Here is a 19,557-nt window from a genome sequence, read left to right on the forward strand (position 1 = left end):
AGTTTCTGTGCATCTGCTTAAGACTGAAGTCCTTCATTCGTGTTATTGTTGAATTGTTTTTAGACTCCTGGCCCTTCCACCCAGGCTTTTGATTATCTGACAACTAATGAAGCACATTTAGAATCCCAATGCTGGGGCAGCAGCTCAGTCAGTTACTGCAGCTGAATGTTAACCCCTTGATTTGGGCTTCCTGTCCAGAGGACGGAGGGAGGGAGTCAAATTTCAGGCCTCCTCAAAAGAAGCATGTAGTTAACAGAGGTCTCAGACTCTGATGGTGGATGTATGCTTTGAGCTGAGTTAACTAATGGAAGGCCTGGGGTGTTGTTTCTGGCTCCTTCATCATCTATCTTTTATGACTCCCAGGAATTAAAGTCATCACTCTGTGCCCTGATTTCTCCCTTTTCTAAAAATGGAACTGAAAGTGACTTGTTCCTCCCCCCTTAGGGGGGAAGGGAATAGGCATTTATATGGCACCCACTATATGCCAGCTATGCCAAGCACTTAATACATATCTCATTTAATCTTCATCACCACCCTGCAAAGTAGGTGCTATTATTATCCCCATTTAATAGATGAGGAAAATGAGGCAGAGGTTGTGACCTGTCCAGGGTCACACAGCTAGTATGTATCTAAGGCCAGCTAATAAGTGTCTGAGGTTGTATTTGAACTCAGGTCTTTCTGACTTCAGACAGCACTCTGTCTACTGCTAAGTACCACAGTAGACAATTTAATAAATATTTATTGAATTAAATGTTGGGTTAAAGTTCATGAGGCTTTGGTGGTTTTGAAACCCTTCATGCAGATAGAGTATACAGAATCATTTATTCATGAGGATTCTGGATCTCATATAAGGCAACATACTTTTTTAAAAAAATTAAAGTATTTTATTATTTTTCAGTTACATGTAAGGACAGTTTTCCACATTTGTTTTCATAGGATTTTGAGTTCCAAATTTTTTCCCACCTTCCCTTCCCTTCCTCCTCCCTAAGACGGAAAGCAATCTGATATATGTTGTATATGTATAATCACATTAAACATATTTCTGCGTTAGTCATATTGTGAGCAACATACTTTTTTTTTTTTTTTTTTTTTTTGGTGAGGCAATTGGGGTTAAGTGACTTGCCCAGAGTCACACAGCTAGTAAGTGTTAAGTGTCTGAGGCCGGATTTGAACTCAAGTCCTCCTGAATCCAGGGCCGATGCTCTGTCCACTGCACCACCTAGCTGCCCCACCTTCCCCTCCTTTTAAAGTTTGTCATTCTCATAAATCACAATATTCAGATCCTTGGGTTTTTTATTTTGTTTGTTTTTTTTTTGAGGCAGTCAGGGTTAAGTGACTTTCCCAGGGTCACACATACCCAATGTGAAGTGTCTGAGGACAGATTTGAACTCAGGTCCTCCTGACTACTGGGATGGTGCTCTATCCATTGAACCACCTAGCTGCCCCCCAAAGTCTTTTTTTTCTGAGGGCCTGCTTTTTTCATACCATTCCTAGTAGGCAATGCTCTATCGTCTAGTAAGGGAAATAAACCCAATAATCTGGCATTTGTAAGATCGAGATGATAGAATTGTAGCTCTCAAACTCAAGTGTTGCCTTCTGACCTAATCTCTTCATTTTAAATATGAAGCAACAGGTCTAGAGAGTGACTTGCCCAATCTTTTCAGCACCAGATTGCAAAAGGGAAGAGGATGAAGAAGAATGAGAAAGCAATATGCAGCCTTGTGGAGATGAAGAGATGCCTGGCCTGGGCACCTCCTTTAGTGGAGACACAGAAATTCTGCAGGTGTCAGTTACAGGGCTGCAATGATCTTCCTGGATAAAGATTTGTAAGCCAGGATGGAGAGGTCCAGAAGAGTGCAGTCTCATGGTACCTATTTAAAAGGGAACTCTTATTTTGGTACAGTTTGGACTAGATTGCTTCAGAATCCCCCTACAGCTTTTTGGATCTTCGGAGCCCTGTGCCTGCAGCAACAGGCTTGGACCTCCATTTATCTGCTGGACTTTCCCCTCCTAACTTGGGTGCCGTTTCTTTACTAAGTCTTGGCCTTTGGCCTCACCTTAAAGTGATTTTTCCTGCCTCAGCTCCCTCCCGGCACCCTGGCTGGGTTTCTTTGCACTTTTCAAATTTTGCTTTGCATTTTGATTGCAGATTGATCAGAGATTGCAATTAATTAATTGCAATTAGCCAGAGAAGCTAAGTTGCTTAAGAGCAATGACTGGGTATTTCTTGTAGAATTTTTATCAGAATATGTCCAGCCCCATTTAGAACAAATGTGATGGTCCAATAAAGCTAATTCACCTACCATGGGTGAAAGGTTGGTTTCATTGGCGTTATGGTCTTCCGTCATTTTAACTCGCATTGAGCTTCCTTCTTGTTTTCTTGAGCCATGTGTCCATCCTATTTCAATAATGCATCTGTGTAAACCCCAAAATTTCTGGGTAAAAATCCAAGTTTTTTTGGTTTTGGTGAGGCAGTGGGGTTAAGTGACTTGCCCAGGGTCACACAACTAGTAAGTTGTCAAGTGTCTGAGGCTGGATTTGAACTCAGGTCTTCCTGACTCCAGGTCCGGTGCTCTATCCACTGCACCACCTAGCTGCCCCTAAAAATCCAAGTTTTGATCTATACTGTTTCGTTTGCTGAGTTGGACACATATTTAACTCTTCCTATTCATTTACCTCCCTGCAAAACTACTGCTTAATCGGCTGCTGATGAACCATTATGACCACAGTCTTGGTCCTTGCCTTTGTAATTTGCCTTTACCTATTAACAGCTGCTATACAGATAGGTAAAACATCTGCCATAATTGGTAGTTCTGGCTCTAGCTGCCTGCATCATGTTCTCTCATCAAGGATGTACATAAAGAGCTTGAATAATAAGCCATTTTCCAAGCTTAAATATAAGAAGCGGTGGCTCCTGGCTTTGATTCCTGAGATTCACCAGGTAGCCAATCTTTTGTTCTGATCTTTCTTTACCTGAATGGAGATCCCCCCTTTGGCTAATAATAGTTCACTTTACTGCTGACAAATCACTTACCTCTCAACCACCCCATTAGACAAGAAGTAGGTGTCATTCTCATTTTTTATAAGTGAATAATCTTAGTGAGAACCACATAAGTTAAATCACTTGCCTACGACTACAGATCAGCGTTGTCATCCAAAAAGGAATAGCTGCTCCCATCTCCTTCTGGGTGGCCACCCACTGCTCTCTGTACCAGTAGTTCAACTGTGTCTATCGCCTTGACCTGATGGAGGATTGCCTTTGGATTACAGGAGTCCATGTCTCTCTGTCCCTCATTGTTTTTGTTTGGTGGGGATGGGGTAGGGCAAGGAGACTTTCTAGTTCTTGTTAACTTGCCATTACACTAAATTTTATTTACAGTCTTGGGGGAGGGAGACATGTTGATTTTGAGAGAGCTTATTTTCTCCCTCTTGTTTTGTATTTTCTCTTTAATGCAGCTTCTAAAAAGGATTCCCATCTCCCAGGAAGCAGATTTGCAAGCATTAGCAAGCCAGAAGAAGTCACTCATTGCTTCTAAGGGTGGAGGACACGGGTAAGCATATGCTGGATAAAATGGGTTCTAGGTCAGTGGTGACTCAGAGTGAAAGAACCTGCAAAATTCATGTGGGCCCAAATGTAGCTTTCTCCTTCTCCTTCTCCTTCTCCTTCTCCTCCTCCTCCTCCTCCTCCTCCTCCTCCTCCTCCTCCTCCTCCTTCTCCTCCTCCTCCTCCTCCTTCTCCTCCTTCTCCTTCTCCTCCTTCTCCTTCTTCTTCGAAATTGGGGTTAAGTGACTTGCCCAGGGTCACACAGCTAGTAAGTGTTAAGTGTCTGAGGCCAGATTTGAATTGAGGTACTCCTGACTCCAGGGCCAGTGCTCTATCCACTGCGCCACCTAGCTGCCCCTTGAGTACTTTTTAAAAGGGACATTGACAGCCAGAGCATGTCCAGAGAAGGACAGCCAGGGACAATAAGAGGGCACATGAAGAATCCTTGAAGTCCCCAGAGAGGGTGACTTATGGTGAACATGATTGCTGTGTTTCAATCTTTGAAAGGCTTTCATGTGGAAGTCAGTTCACTCAACTCTTGCTGAGTGCCTCCTAAGGTTCTGGCCTACAGAAATGAAACAGATTCTGCCTTCAAGGAGTGAATTCTGTTCTACTGGGGAGGTTATAGCGAGGACACAGATGAGTAAATTCAAAGTGATTTCCAGAAGGGGAGAGAGAGCACAACAGCTGTGGGGAATAGGAGAGGCTTCACATAAGAGGAAGGGCCTTCAAGCAAGCTGTGCAGCGATGAGGAGGAAAGGGTTCCCAGGCCTAGGGGCTGCCTAGTGTATCCAGAAGCACAGATGGGCATGGTGGGATGCCCCGTTGAACCTCTTCATCTGAGGTTCAGACTAGTTTCCCTTGAACCCAGTGTGTAAAGGGGAGTGATTTGAAGTAAGACAGAAAGGTAGAAAGGAACAAGCTAGGCCCAGGAGTTTGTAAGTTTTTTCTTTGAGGCAGGGAGGAGCCTTAGAAAATGTTTAAGCAGGGAGAGTGACATGTTCCAGGTTGTGGTCAGAGGTGTGTTCCAGGTATATCAGTTTAGCAGCCATAAAGAGGATGGATTGGAGTGTTGAGAAACCATAATCGGGAAGAGGTTTTAGTTGGCTGTTGAAATGATCCAGGTGGGGGGTAGCTAGGTAGCGCAGTGGATAAAGCACCAGCCCTAAATTCAGGAGTACCTGAGTTCAAATTCCGCCTCAGACACTAGCTGCATGACCCTGGGCAAGTCACTTAACCCCCATTGTCCCGCAAAAAAAAAAAAAAAATTAAATTAAAAAAAAAAGAAATGATCCAGGTGAAAGGTGATTAGATTCTGAATTAGCTTTGGTTCTGCAGGAGAAGAGAGTGGTTGAGATTTGGTAGAGCCTGACCCAAGAACATTTGGCAGATGATTTACGTGAGGGACACTGAAGACACGTGGATGATCAACTGAACACCAGTGCTTAGCAGAGTGCCTGGCACATAGTAGGCACTTAATAAGTGTTTATTGAATTGAATGAAAGAATAGGTAGGTTTGGAGGAGCGTAATGGGTTTTAGGGAAAATACAATTCTGGTACATGCTGGGTTTGATTGGTCAACAAGATATGCAAGTGGAGAAGTCCAGTGGGAAATTGATAGAGGAGTGTAATTAAGGAGAGAGATTTAGAACAGCACATATACATATGGAAGTCAGACGTACACGGATAATAATTGAATACAAGAGAGCTGATGAGATCAAAGAGAACATGTGTGTAAAGGCGAGGCAGAGGAAGATTTAGAATGATAAACAATTGTTGATGAATTGACAGGAGGTGGTACTGACAGGCCTTGGGAAGAGTGTGGGGAGGACACAGGAGGGACAAAGAGTTTCTGTCTCAGGAGACTTTGAGCTGGGTTTGCCCACCATAAATAGGGGAAGAACCTGTGGATAGGGTTTCCATATCACCAGGTCCTGTGATAGTGAGCCCAGAATCGGCTTGGTCTTCTCTCCTCCACTCCTTTCCTGGATGATGACTCCTGGGGTCTGAGATCTGTGTCATTTAAACATGCGGTGGTTGTACAGGAAGTTCTCCTTATGACCCCCACAATACAGGATTCTCTCCCATAGGGACACGCACTAGGACCCCCGGGCTACCCAGAGTCTCCACCCAGCTACACAGATGAGGCTTCCACATACTTGGTCATTCCTCCTGAACACAGAATTAGTTTTTGGATACCCATTCTTAGTTATTGGATACCCATTCTTTATGCTCACTTTCCTGATGAAGTGAGAACTGGGAGTGGGAGGTATTTGCACCCAAAGACCTACTCCCCCCCCCATCCCCATACATATTCACTCCCTAGTTTCCAGCTCTTTCTCTGAGGGCCGTCGGCCACTGATTCATGCTTCCTTCTGCACTCCCATTCAGTTACTTGCCCCTTCCTCTCCCAGACACACCCAGGGACCGGAGCTCTTTCGACGTCCCACCAATTCCTGGACGTGGTGTCATCTTGCCAATTTTTTTTTTTAATAGCCGTACTGCTTGATCTGCACCAAGGTGGTAGAAGTAGCTTTGTTTCTGTGTCTCTTTAATCTCTGTAAATATGAATGCATTTTCAATTTTGTAAATCACAGCTGTAGGAAGAATGTCTAATTACTATTAATGTCCTTTCATTTAGGAGGTTGCCAGTCAAACAGCATTTATTAAGGGTTGGATATGTACCAGAAATTGTTGCTTAATGCCAGGAAGCCAGAAACAGCCTCTGTCCCTGAGGAGCTCATGTTGAGAAGGGGGAGGGCACGCAAGATGTCTGTGGGAGTCCACAGTCTAAATGAGAGGCTATCACCTAGCAGTGGAGGGACGGGCCTATCTTACAGATTGACTTTGAGCTGAGTCTTGAAGGAAACTGGGGTGAGGTGAGGTGAGGAGGGAGAGCATTTCAGAGAGGAGTGTTCTTTGTGGAGGGGAGGAAGGCATGAGACTAGAAAGGTAGGAAGAGGCCAGGTAGGGAAGGCCTTTCAAAGGCATAGGGAGGGTTTTAGATTTTAGCCAATAAAGGGAGCAACTGAAGTTGATTTAAGGGGGAGAGGGGGAGGGTCCACTCTTTTTTTTTTTTATCGGGACAGTGGGGGTTAAGTGACTTGCCCAGGGTCACACAGCTAGTAAGTGTCAAGTGTCTGAGGCCGGATTTGAACTCAGGTCCTCCTGAATGCAGGGCCGGTGCTTTATCCACTGCGCCACCTAGCCGCCCCGAGGGTCCACTCTTTAGGAAAATCACCTTGGAGGCTGAATGAAAGATGGACTAAAGTTGAGATAGGCTGGAAGAGGGGTCCAGGTCATTCTAGAGTGGGGGTGGGGCTAGACCTCTGCAGGTACCTGGAAGAAAGGGATGTTTTATAAGTAGAAATGACAAGATTTGACAACAGTGACTTGCCTCAGGCTGTTGTCGGGAAAGATTAAATTAACCTTGCCTGATGACTAACTTCTAGAGGAGAAACACCCTTACCATTTTTTATTTTTTATTTTTTTTGGGGGGGCAGGGCTATATCATTCCTTCTTCCTTTTTTTTTTTTTTTAGTGAGGCAATTGGGGTTAAGTGACTTGCCCAGGGTCACACAGCTAGTAAGTGTCAAGTATCTGAGGCTGGATTTGAACTCAGGTCCTCCTGAATTCAGGTCCAGTGCTTTATCCACTACGCCACTTAGCTGCCCCCCCACCCTTTCCATTTAGCAGTATCCTTCCTGTCGGTGTCTGCAGCAGACAACCCCGAATGCCTTTAACAAACCGTGGCAGGAGAACCTTGGCTGAGAACTTGCTCTGCTGTATATAAAGGAGTAACAGGTGGCAGAAATGTATTATTTTCATCTCTACTGCTGGGCAGTATTGGCACCAAGCCCATATCTTTGAAATGTCAGACCAGGGGCAGCTATAAAAGTTTGGGAACTTGTGGTATTATGGTCATTTGTTTTGTTCGTTCACTTTACACAATTCATGTGCTGGTCACTCTGTCAGGCATTTTTGTTTGTTGGAAATGCAAGGTAAATGGGGCCAATCCTGATCCAGAGAGTAGAAAACGTGAATAAGGAATGATATAGAGGCGGCTAGATGGCGCAGTGGATAGAGCACCGGCCCTGGAGTCAGGAGTACCTGAGTTCAAATCCGGCCTCCGACACTTAACACTTACTAGCTGTGTGACCCTGGTCAAGTCACTTAACCCCAATTGCCTCACTAAAAAAAAAAAAAAAGGAAGAAGGAATGATATAGCACACTTAGCGCAGTGCCTGGTATATAGTAGGCACTTAATAAATGTTTTACTGTAAGACTCACTTGTCTATTGCTGTCCATTGGGAAGGTGCAGGGACATACAGGCACACAGAGGATTACTGTCAAAGGTGTTGCAGTTTTAAGATGCTATAGACCTAGCATCTAGGTGGCACCGTGGATAGAGCACTAGACCTAGAATCAGGAAGACCCAAGTTCACATCTGGCCTTAAACATTTAAGCTGTATGACCCTGGGCAAGTCACTTAACTCTTTTTGCTTCAATTTCCTTATCTGTAAAATGAGCTGGAGAAGGAAGTAGCAAACTACTCCAGTATCTTTGCCAAGAAAACCCCAAATGGGGTCACAAAGAGTTGGGCATGACTGAAACAACTGAATAACAAAAATAATACATGGTAGATGCCTAATAAATATATTATTAAGCACCTGCTATGTTCTAGGCACTATGCTAAGGGATGAGGCAAAAGACATGCTTCTTAGTCTGCTCATAGACATGCTCATAGTCTGAGTGGTTGAGGAAACGTGCATACAACTGTGTACAAACAAGCTATAGACAGAATAAATTGGAAATAATTCTAGCACCCTCCCTCCATTGATTAAAAGGCTTCTGTTGAAGTTGTGATTTTAGTTGGGCCTTGTAAGAAGCCAGCAGGCAGGAATGGGGAGGGAGAGAATTACAGGCATGGAGATTAACCAGTAAATATGCCCAGAGTTGGAAGATGGGGTGTCTTGTGTTTGAGGAGCACCAAGGAGGCCAATGCCATGGGATCCTATAGTGTGTGGAGGGGAATAGTCTCATAGAGCAAAGCTTCTTAAACTGTGGATGGCAGCCACATACTGGGGTTGCCTAACTGAATAGGAGGGTCATGAACAATCAGCAGTAAAGATTGGCTTTGTATGCCTGTTTTATATACCTATATACCCAGGGTCGCATAAAAATGTCTTGGGCAAAAAAGGGTCAGGAGGGCAGCCCAAACCAGATTAAACTGTAGTTAGCCTGTAACCAAAGTAGTAAAATGATGATAGGACATAGTGTTAATCTATGGTTTTCTAAGTCAGTCTGCGGCCGTGGGGATCTTGTTTCTCCTTGAGTTTGACGCTGTTGTATGGAGTATATGGAATATAAAGTGTGAGAAGATTGGAAAGTCCGGGGAAGGGGCAGGTTGGAAGGACTTCAGATGCCAAATAGAGGGTTTTATATTTGATCCTGGAGGTAATAGGGAGCCACTGGAGATTATGGGGGTAGGGCAAGGCATACTCAGACCTTTAAGGTCTTTAGAAAGAACACTTTGCCAAACTGAGTGAAGGGTGGACTGGAGGGGAAAGAGATTTGACCAACCAGTAAGCTACTGTAATAGTCCAGGTATGAGGTGATAAGCACCTGCACCAAGGTGATGAAGTATTAGAGGTTTTTTATTGTCATCGTTCAGTTGTTTTTCAGTTATGTCCTACCTTTCATCACCCCATTACAAATTTTCTTGACAAAGATACTGGAGTTCCTTCTCCAGCTAATTTTATGGATGAGGTAACTGAGGGTTGAGTGACTTGCCCAGGGTCACACAACTAGTAAGTGTCTGAGGCCAGATTTGAACTCAGGAAGATGAGTCTTCCTCACTCCAGGCCTGACAATTTATCCACTTGTACCACCCAGCTGTCAGAGGATGGGAGTGGGCATATATGAGGGATGTTACGAAGGTAAAAATCAAAAGGTCTTGACAATAGATTGAATTGGGGGAGGGGGCCGTGTGTGTATGAAAGAGAATGAAGAGTCAAAGATGACACCTAAGTGTCAAGCCTGGGTAACTTGACAGGACAGTGGTAGGCTCAACAATAAAAGTGACATTAGGAAGTGGAAAGAATCTTAAGGGAAAGAGAATGAATCCAGTTTTGGACTTGCTGAACATAAGATGTCTACCCTACATCTAGTTCATGATGACCAGGAGGTATTTGGAGGTAGGAGACTGGAGGTCAGTGAGAGTTTAGGGCTAGATAAGTAGATTTTGAGAATCATCGGCATGTAGGTGATAACCAAAGGGAGAATAGAAGAGGCCCTAGAACAGAGCCCTAGGCAACACCGACTTTTCACAGGCATGACCTGGATAAAGATCCAGCAAACTTAGATAAAGGTAGAGATCTGTAGAAAACGAATCAGGGATAGAGCACTGGTCCTGGAGGTCAGGAGGACCTGAGTTCAAATCTAACCTCAGACACTTGACACTTACAAGCTGTGTGACCCTGGGCAAGTCACTTAACTCTCACTGCCCAACCAAAAAACAAACAAGAATAAAGGACAAAAAAAAAAAAAGAATCAGAAGAGTAGTATCATGAAAACCTAGAGAAAAGACAGTATCAAGGAGAAGGGGGTGATCCAACCTTGTCAAAAGCTGCAGTGAGTCCGGGAAGGGTGAGGATTGAGGCCGTGGGGGGGGGGGGTCATTAGATTTATCGATTGAGAGATCAATGATAACTTTAGAGAGAACAGTTTAGGTTGATTGATATGGTCAGAAGCCAGATTGTAATGGGTTTAAAATGGGCTTCTCAAGGAATTTAGTGTCAAAAGGGGGAAAAAAAGATAAGAAACAAGAGGTAACAGAAATGGATTGGTTGAGTAAAGGTTTTTTGAGAATGGGATGGATGTAGGCATGTTTATAGGCATCAGAAGCAGCCATTAAACAGGAAGAGATTGGAGATAAGTGAAGGTGGGGATGATAAAGGGGGACCATCTGCTGGAGAAGATGGGACAGAATGAGACCATTTAGGTCTTAGGAAGGAGAAGTGCTTGCCTCATTTTGTGAGATGGGTGGAGGAAGAAATAGTGGCAAGAGACATCCAGGTGATGTGGAAAGTAGCCTGGCCCAAGAATCTTGTAATTTCTGGGTCTGCCAATGACTTGTGTTTACTCTTTCTCTGATTGCTTCTCTAAGAGACAAGTGACTGGGTTTGGGCAGCATTTTCAAGTCCAGTGAGATGTTTTGCCAATCTGTATAAATGCCATCTATTATTGTTGTTGTTATTGTTCTCTTTTGATCTTACCCTCAGTCCTCTCCTACCAATTTTTCCTTGCTCCATTATTCATGGCCTCTCTCTCTTTTGCATCTCTTTTGCCTTTCCTTCTTTAATTAGAACTTACCTTCATGCTCTAGAATTACTTTCCCTTTTGAAAAAAAGGTTTTCCTTGAGTATTCTTTGCTTTCTGCTTATCATCTTGTATCTTTTTCCTCTCTTTTATTGCCAGACTTCAAGTAGGAGTCTTCTACACTTATTGCCCTATTTCCTTAACCTCCTTGATGCCTGGCTTTCTGCCTCACCAGTACTGAAACAGTGTTCTCCCAGTAAACGAATCCAGTGGTCTTTTTTTTTTACTAACCTCTTCTTCCTTATCCTATCTGCTCCATAAAGTGCTTCTATCACTGCATTCTTATGGTCCTACCTCACTCTGATTACTCCTCTGTCTCTTTTGCTGACTCCACAACTGTACCCACTCTTAAATACGAGCGCCTAGATTTTGTCCTAGACACTCTTCTCTTCTCTCTGTACATTGTCTCTTTTGGCAGTCTCAGCTGCTTTTAAGGAAGGCTTCAGTCATTATCTCTCTGTCAGCGACTTTTCCCCAGGTACCGCTCTCATATTTCCAGCTCACTGCTAGAGTCCCACCTTGATGTACCACAAACCCATTATATCCAAAACAAAGTTTATCATTTTTTCCTCAAGACTATATCTCATCTTTTTTTTAAATTTGGAATTTTCCCCCCACCTTACATATAAAAACAAATTGTTTGGGTTTTTGTTTGTTTGTTTTGTTTCGGCAGGGCAGTGAGGGTTAAGTGACTTGCCCAGGGTCACACAGCTAGTAAGTGTCAAGTGTCTGAGACTGGATTTGAACTTAGGTCCTCCTGAATCCAGGGCCCGTGCTCTATCCACTGCGCCATCTAGCTGCCCCCTACAATTTGTTTTTACAGGGGCAGCTAGGTGGCACAGTGGATAAAGCACCAGCCCTAGATTCAGGAGGACCTAAGTTCAAATCCAGTCTCAGACACTTGACACTTACTAGCTGTGTGACCCTGGGCAAGTCACTTAACCCCAATTGCCTCACTAAAAACAACCAAAAAAAACAAATTGTAACATCAATTTTTAAAACTTTGTGTTCCAAATTCTCATCCTTATTATTCCCCGCTTAAGAACTCAAGCAATTCAATATAAGTTATACATGTGCAGTCATGCAAAGCATAGCAGACGGGGGCAGCTAGATGGTGCAGTGGATAAAACACAAGCCCTGGATTCAGGAGAACCTGAGTTCAAATTCGGCTTCAGACACTTGACATTTACCAGCTGTGTGACCCTGGGCAAGTCACTTAACCCTCATTGCCCTGCAAACCGCCCCCCCAAAAACAAAACAAAACAAAAAAACAAAACAAAACATAGCAGACAAAAAAAAACTTTAGAAAAAGGAACTAACAACAACAAAATATACTTCCATCTGTATTTAGGTACCATCAGTTCTTTCTCTGTAGATGGATTGCATTTTTCACAAGACCTTCAGTTATCTTGGATTATTGCATTGCTGAAAATAACTAAGTCATTTGCAGCAGATCATCTTACAGTATCACTGTTATTTTGTATCCAGTGCATTTCACTTTGTATCAGTTCATGTAAGTCTTTCCAGGTTTTTATGATAGCATCCTGCCTCATCTTCTTAAGGTCTCCATTTCCCACCATCCTCCAGTATCCCAAGCTTATAACCTTGGAGTCATCTTTGATTATTAACTCCTTCTCTCTCTTCATTGTGTCCCTTCTCGCTTCCCAGTTTCAGAGCCCTATTACTATGTTTTGAATCCAGTGTGGTGCTCCATTCCCACTACAACCTTGTCTCTTTTCACCTAAAGTATAATAGACTCTTTTTTTTCTTTTCTTTTCTTTTTTTTTTTTTTTGCGGGGCAATGGGGGTTAAGTGACTTGCCCAGGGTCACACAGCTAGTAAGTGTCAAGTGTCTGAGGCCAGATTTGAACTCAGGTACTCCTGAATCCAGGGCCGGTGTTCTATCCACTGCGCCACCTAGCTGCCCCCATAGACTCTTAACTAGACCGATTAGCCTTCTCTCCTCCAATATATTCCTTCTCCAATCCATCCTCTGCTCAAATGCTGCCCAAATGTTATTCCACAACACCACTAGGGTTGTGTCATTCTGCTATACAAAAACCTAGATTTCTTGTTGCCCACTGAATAAAGTGCAAACCCCTGACTTGAATCCATGGCCCATCATGATCCATCTCCAACTTATTTCTCCAGTATGATCGCAGACTATTCTTTGTTACATACTATACATCTTTGCTAAAATGGCCTTACCCTGCATCTCCGTTTTCATCTTGCTTATTCTTTCCCTGTGCCTTCGATTGCTTTTCCCTATGTCTAGAATGAATTTTCCTCTGTTCAGGGCCAAACCCAGGTGCCACCTCTTCCATGAAACTTAGTGTCACACTCTCCTTTGCCTAGAACGTGAGCTCTTTTATGTTCATAGAACACTTCCTCTAGATTCCTAGAATCACATCTCTTCATGGCATTTAATCAACCTCTTGTATATCATAGTTATTTGCATCCTTGATCTCTTCCAGTTTTTGTTAATTTGTATGTTCCTTGAGAGCAGGACTTGTGTTACGTCTTTGCATCCCTAGCACAGTGCCTTGTCCATAGTAGAATCTTTTTTTTTTTTTGGTGGGGCAGTGAGGGTTAAGTGATTTGCCCCAGGGTCACACAGCTAGTAAGTGTCAAGTGTCTGAGGTTAGATTTCAACTCAGGTCCTCCTGAATCCAGGGCCGGTGCTTTATCCACTTCGCCACCTAGCTGTCCCACCACAGTAGAATCTTAATGTTTGTTGAGTTAACATTGAATTAATTGAATGGAATTGATGCAATCCTCCCACAAAGTGATTTAACCTTTTATTTTTTGTGTTTGTGTGTATTTTTCGTATGTGAGCAGGAATCTCTGATCAATTCCTGGCCTGGTTTTCCCGGATGGAACAAGAGGAAGAACTGGGTGTGTCTGAACTCCAGGACTCAGGGGACAGGGGGATGGGCTCAGATATCGAGGACTCGGAGGAGAGGGGGATGGGTTCAGACCTGCAGTACATGGATGAGAGAGAGGACGACTCGGAGGAGAGGGAGGTGGGCTCGGACCTGCTGGACGAGAAATACAGAGAGGAGAACTCAGAGGAGAGGGAGATGGTGACAGACATCTACACAGGTGAGGAGAGCATCCTATTTAAAGCTGGAATTTCCGTTGAAGCTGCCCTGAGTACGTTCAGTTCTAACTCCTCTAGTATTGTAACCAGCAGTTGCATTAGGTGTTGAATGAGGCCTCTGGGGGAGACTGAGGCAATATGGGCTACAGTACCACCAACATGCTGTGGAGACCCAGCTTGGCATCTCCTTCCGTAACACCCGGATTCTGCAGTTTCCTAGCCCTTTCCAGTGTCGGGCCGAGAGTGGATTCCTATCCTCAATCCAGACCTGATTGAGGTGATGCTGGTAGGTATGGGGGAAGAGCCTTACGTGGAAGGAAGCTGTAACTGCTTCCTAGATTGAAGGGGGTATGCTTTGCCTTAGTCCTCATAAGTTTGTGTCTTAGAACACTGGCTGGCTTTGTTAGACCTCCTGGATTCCCAGGGTACGGAAGTTATCCAACATACTTCATGGCTGGGATATTAAGATAATGGATTTCTTTCCTCTAACACATCCCTAGCCTCTTCTTCCAACCCCTACAATGCAGAGAGGCATGCAGCTTTGCCTAACTGAGCAGCCTTGGGCTTAATTCTCATAATACCTTCTGCTTGGGAATAAGAAGCAAAAAATTGGATGAGGTCTGGCCTGGACCTCTAACCTGGGCCTCTAGCTTTGCTCTTTGTGTTCACTTTCTAGCTGTGTTCTTCCCCCATGGATGTAGCATTTTGCAAAATATGCTTCACAGTCATTTTTGGTTTTGTAATGATGAGATTAAATATGGGAAGGAGACGGTGTCCGAGGGTAAAGTTGGTCAGTCCCATGATCATGCTTCCATTAAGCTCATTTCTCTCTCTCCACTTCTTCCTTTCCCCCATCTTTGGGGGTGAAGAATTGGAGGTATAGGGGTGAAGTGACTTTCCCAAAAGTCACCCAGAGTGTGAATGGCCAAAGACTTGGGCTGAGATTTTTTTTGGCTTTTCCATCTCCAGGCTCTTTGCTTGGTTCATTGAGACATATAGAACAACTCATTGTATTTTGCAAAGTGCTTGGTACTTCCTATTGCTTATTTCTCTGTTATGCCTGGGTGGGAGCATAGTCTTATTTTTATGATCCTTATTTTGTGTTGGGACTCCCTTGGAAAGGTGTGGAGAGGCTTTTTGAATGACCACCTTCTTCCCTTGCCTGTAACTTCCTCTCCACAGCTGCTCCAAGAGTCCAAAGGTAGAAAATATACATTGAGTTTTCTCTGGTTAGCAGGGACTCTAGGGTGGGTGGGGCACAGCAGTTAGGCAGGATCACTTCACGTTGAGGATTGAGTGGGGTCACGGGCCTTCCCTTGAGTCTTATTGATGAATTACATGAGTCTTGTCTTCTCCCAGTCCTTTTTTCAAAAGGATTTGATGGGAGGTTGATGTTGGGAATAGCACAATGGAGACAGGGTTGAGATGGGATATCATACACATTTTTTGAAGATTAGTGCTTGACTTCACTTAGTTTTACAAAAAATTCCCCTAAATTCAAAGAAAAATAAATCCTACTGGGTTTCTTTCTTTCTTTTTTTGTTTTTTGTTTTTTTTCTAGCAGATGACAGGCTGCTCAGTGAGGAAGAAGAGGCAGCTCTCCGTGAGGAAAATGAAGATGATGTGGAAGATCCTGAGGTGGTGGAGATGGGGATGTTCTCAGGATTGTCAGAGTCAGAGAGCATAACCCAGAGTCCCAGGGAGGAGGGTGAGAGTGCTGGAGAGAGCCGCCTGGAGGAGGAGGAAGAGCCCCGGAACCCACCTTGGAGGAGACGCCTCTCCATAGGGAAGTGCCCTCGGGAGGGCAAATCTGCTCAGCGCCGTTTCCATCATCTCCATCACCCAATGGCTGTAGACTTTGGAGAGCTCAACAGCTTGATGGCCAGCATCATGGAAGCTCCCACCATCTGCTCCGACTGTGGCGAAAGCTTCAGCCCCGGCACAGCCTTCCTTCAGCACCAGCGCATGCATCGCCTAGCCCAGGCGGCCACAGTGGCTGGTGTCCAGCCTTATGGCTTTGCTACAGAATGTGGGGGAGTGGTGGGGATGGTGGGGCTGGGGGGTACAGGGCCCTTGGTGCCCCGAGCCCCAGGAGAGAAGCCATACCGATGCGGAGAATGCGGTAAAGGGTTCAGCCGCAATACATACCTGACAAACCACCTGCGTCTGCATACGGGCGAACGCCCCAACCTGTGTTCCGACTGTGGCAAGAGCTTCAGCTGGAGGGCAGACCTGCTCAAACACCGACGTCTGCACACAGGGGAAAAGCCGTACTCGTGCCCCGAATGTGGGGAGGCCTTCAGTCTCAGCTCCCACCTGCTGAGCCATCGGCGGGCCCACGCCGCAGCCAATGGAGCAGGGGCGGCTGTGTTGCGACCCTTTGCTTGCGGGGAGTGTGGTAAGGGTTTCATGCGGCGCTCTCATCTGGCCAATCACCAGCGTATCCACACTGGTGAGAAGCCGCACGGCTGCGGGGAGTGCGGCAAGCGGTTCAGCTGGCGTTCAGACCTGGTGAAGCACCAGCGTGTACATACAGGAGAGAAGCCCTACATGTGTTCTGAGTGTGGGGAGACATTCAGTGTCAGTTCCCACCTCTTCACCCATAAGCGCACTCACTCAGGGGAGCGCCCCTATGTGTGCAGTGAATGCGGCAAGGGATTTGGGAGGAACTCACACCTGGTGAACCATCTCCGGGTGCACACTGGGGAGAAGCCCTTCGGTTGTGCAGAATGTGAGAAACGCTTCAGTGACTTCTCTACCCTCACCCAGCACCAGCGCACCCACACTGGAGAAAAGCCCTATGCCTGCGTTGAGTGTGGCAAGAGCTTCATCCAGAGTTCCCACCTCATCCGCCACCGACGCATCCACACTGGAGACAAGCCACACAAGTGTACCAGCTGCGGGAAAGGCTTTCGCTACAAAACCCACCTGGCCCAGCATCAGAAGCTGCACCTCTGCTAGGGTTTGTGGGGAGTGATATGGATGGGGGTGGGGGTGGGACGTGGAAGGTCACCAGTTTGGGAGTGAGCATGTGGGGAGAAGGGCACATATTCTCTAAAACAGGGAGTCCCTGAAAGTTGGATATTCTCTGGGGAGGCTTATGGAGTAAAGGGTGGAACCCCAAAGTATCATGGGGACATTTGAGGAGGAAGGGTTGGGGGGGGGAGTTTCTAGTAGTTTCAATTAAAAAAAAATCAGGATAGAGATCTGTAATTGCCCCTTTACTCCCTCTCATAAGAAAGGCGGTTGGAATGAGCCACACAGTCAAGTCCTTTATTGGGTATGGTCATTAAAGTGGTCATTTTGGAGTCACCAAGAAAGGGGATGGAGACTGATGGGAGGGAAGAGAGAAGGCTAGTATTGAGAGGGAAGGAGTGAAAAAGAGGAAGACAGCAAATAGGGTCTTAAATCAGGGAAGTGTGTGGTTACTATGGAGGTGAAGGGAGGGAGAGAAAAACTGCAGGAAGGGAAAGGGAGGCAGTGATTTGTGTTTCCTGGTTTAGGATCCTTCTTTAACAGGTGCTCTAATAATTAATTAATGGTCCACCCCCTCAGGACTCCCTATAGCCATCTACAAATCCTTCCTCTTCAACTTTTCCCTCTTCAGCCAAGGAAGGTAAAATGTCACATTAGGACTGGAAGGGAAAGTTTCATTTCCTCCATCCATCCCTTTTCCCCTGGGCCATATTTAGCTGCTATTTTGAGGCTTCCAGGGAAATTGGAGTGAAAAGTAGCACATTTCAAGGGAGAAATTAGTATCTGTGGAGAGAGAGCGGAGCCACTTCATGATTTGCTTTCTTTCGGCTTTTATAGCCAGCGCAGCTTCTGCTACCGGTTTTCTGGTATCCTCACCTGGTCCTCTGCCCATGTACCAAATATACCCCACCTCTGTCTTGGAGTTTGAGTAGTAGGTCCATGATTTATATGAGGCCACACATGTGTAACTTTAACGGAAGGGAGGCGGCCCTAATCTGGAATTCTGGGTTTGTTTTTCCTCAGTACAGTATAATGCTGGCTTTTTCATGTAAACCTCAGATAATCTCGGCAGTGGAAACTCCAGCGGCATTTTCCCACTTTGCTGGCCTCCTCTGAGGATCCCAGGAGAGCAAATCCACCAAGTTCATTTTCCTTTCATTCCTCTCTCGTTTTGCTTCTCACTTCTTGCCTTCCCCAGTTGAAGGCGAAGGAGAAACCCTGGGCTCTCCACAGTCCAGCTTTGCTCTGTTGGTAGTTCACAGAAGAAATGTGGGGGATGTTCCCTAAAAGAAGACCTTCTTTATGGTACCACAGTGGGCAGTGGTTGGGAAAAGTATAAATGCAAACACTTAGGTAGCACCAGCAAAGATTGCATCCTGTTGGTGCTAACACAAATGCCAAATAGCACTTTTTATACTTAGAAAGGTGTATCATTTTTGTTAGCAGAGCCATTCATCACATTGCTTGTGAGATCCATCAGTATTATAGCCCCTGCCTTTTTTTTTCTTTTTTTTTTTTTTTTTGGGTGAGGCAATTGAGGTTAAGTGACTTGTCAAAGGTCACGCAGCTAGTAAGTGTCAAGTGTCTGAGGCTGGATTTGAACTCAGGTCCTCCTGACTCCAGGGCTGGTGCTCTATCCACTGTGCCACCTAGCTGCCCCTTATCCCCTGTGTTAAAGAAGACCAAGGTATGGAAACCTGATCCCCAAGAGAGGCCAGGGTACATCTGATAGATCTAGGCTGGCCTCTCTCTGCTTTGAGTTCTGACTAACTGGGAAAATTGTTGCCTATTTCGAGTGCTTTTTCTAAATTCTTGGGAAAATCTAGGGCTAATCTAGAAAGGAACAGGGAAGGCATTACCTCATGTGTAAGACTGGCCTTTTTTAGCCATGTGTTAACAAAAGCATTCTGGATCAAAAACACCTTTAGAAGGGGAACAAGTTAAAAATAAAGTGGACCAGTAAGTGCCCTTTATCTCCCATGGACTCTGCTTTGGGAATTCCAACTCCAAGACTATCATTGAAGCTCTTGACAGGGTTGGCACAGGTTGGCTAAGGATTTCCTTAGAATTAATGTGGGCAGTTTTATCCTGGGAGAACTTGAAGGGAACTATACAAAAAGGGCATGTTTATACTACTGCAAACAAAAACCCATCAACTTAAACATTTCATTTTTAATTGAATTGAGTTGAGAATTCTGGTCTGTTGCATATGCCCTGGTAACTGTACCACTCGTGTCTCACAGGTGCAAATGAACATTTGAATTATCAATGGAATTTTGGAAGGCTTTCCCCTCCCCCCCCCCCGAAAAAAAACCAAAACAAAACTAAAGGTAATAAAAGCAAATCAGGTGTCCAATTTATCCTGACAGTCTAAATTTATAGCTTTAAGGCAGGGAAAAACTTCTGGAGCTTCATTTTTGGGTGTCTCTTGGCTACATTGTTTATTATTTAATAACAGCCTCTCTTGATCATGGGCCATTTCTCCAGTTTTGGGAATCAAGCCAGCCTTTTGCTTCCCTGCTTTTATAGCATTAATACTTTTGTTTAAAAGGAAGTG

At 44.8% G+C, this 19,557-nt stretch overlaps 1 protein-coding gene across 5 annotated transcripts in view; it reads left to right on the plus strand.

Moving 5' to 3' along the window:
• Window positions 1-19,324, plus strand: part of ZNF697 (zinc finger protein 697) — a 46,531-nt gene extending 27,207 nt beyond the window's left edge. The window contains exons 2-4 of one of the 5 annotated variants that reach the window (XM_043964451.1): window positions 3,457-3,551; window positions 13,763-14,026; window positions 15,586-19,324. In XM_043964451.1, coding sequence (XP_043820386.1) covers window positions 13,798-14,026; window positions 15,586-16,985 — 1,629 coding nt within the window. In that variant the 5' untranslated portion in view covers window positions 3,457-3,551; window positions 13,763-13,797 and the 3' untranslated portion in view covers window positions 16,986-19,324. Of the gene's footprint in view, window positions 1-3,456; window positions 3,552-13,762; window positions 14,311-15,585 lie in introns of those variants that run through there. The other 4 variants (XM_043964452.1, XM_043964455.1, XM_043964453.1 and 1 more) reach the window with 4 other exon arrangements.
• The last annotated feature ends 233 nt before the right edge of the window (window positions 19,325-19,557 follow it).

The sequence above is a fragment of the Dromiciops gliroides genome, chromosome 4 (genome assembly GCF_019393635.1).
Source record: "Dromiciops gliroides isolate mDroGli1 chromosome 4, mDroGli1.pri, whole genome shotgun sequence".
Lineage (NCBI taxonomy): Eukaryota > Metazoa > Chordata > Mammalia > Microbiotheria > Microbiotheriidae > Dromiciops > Dromiciops gliroides.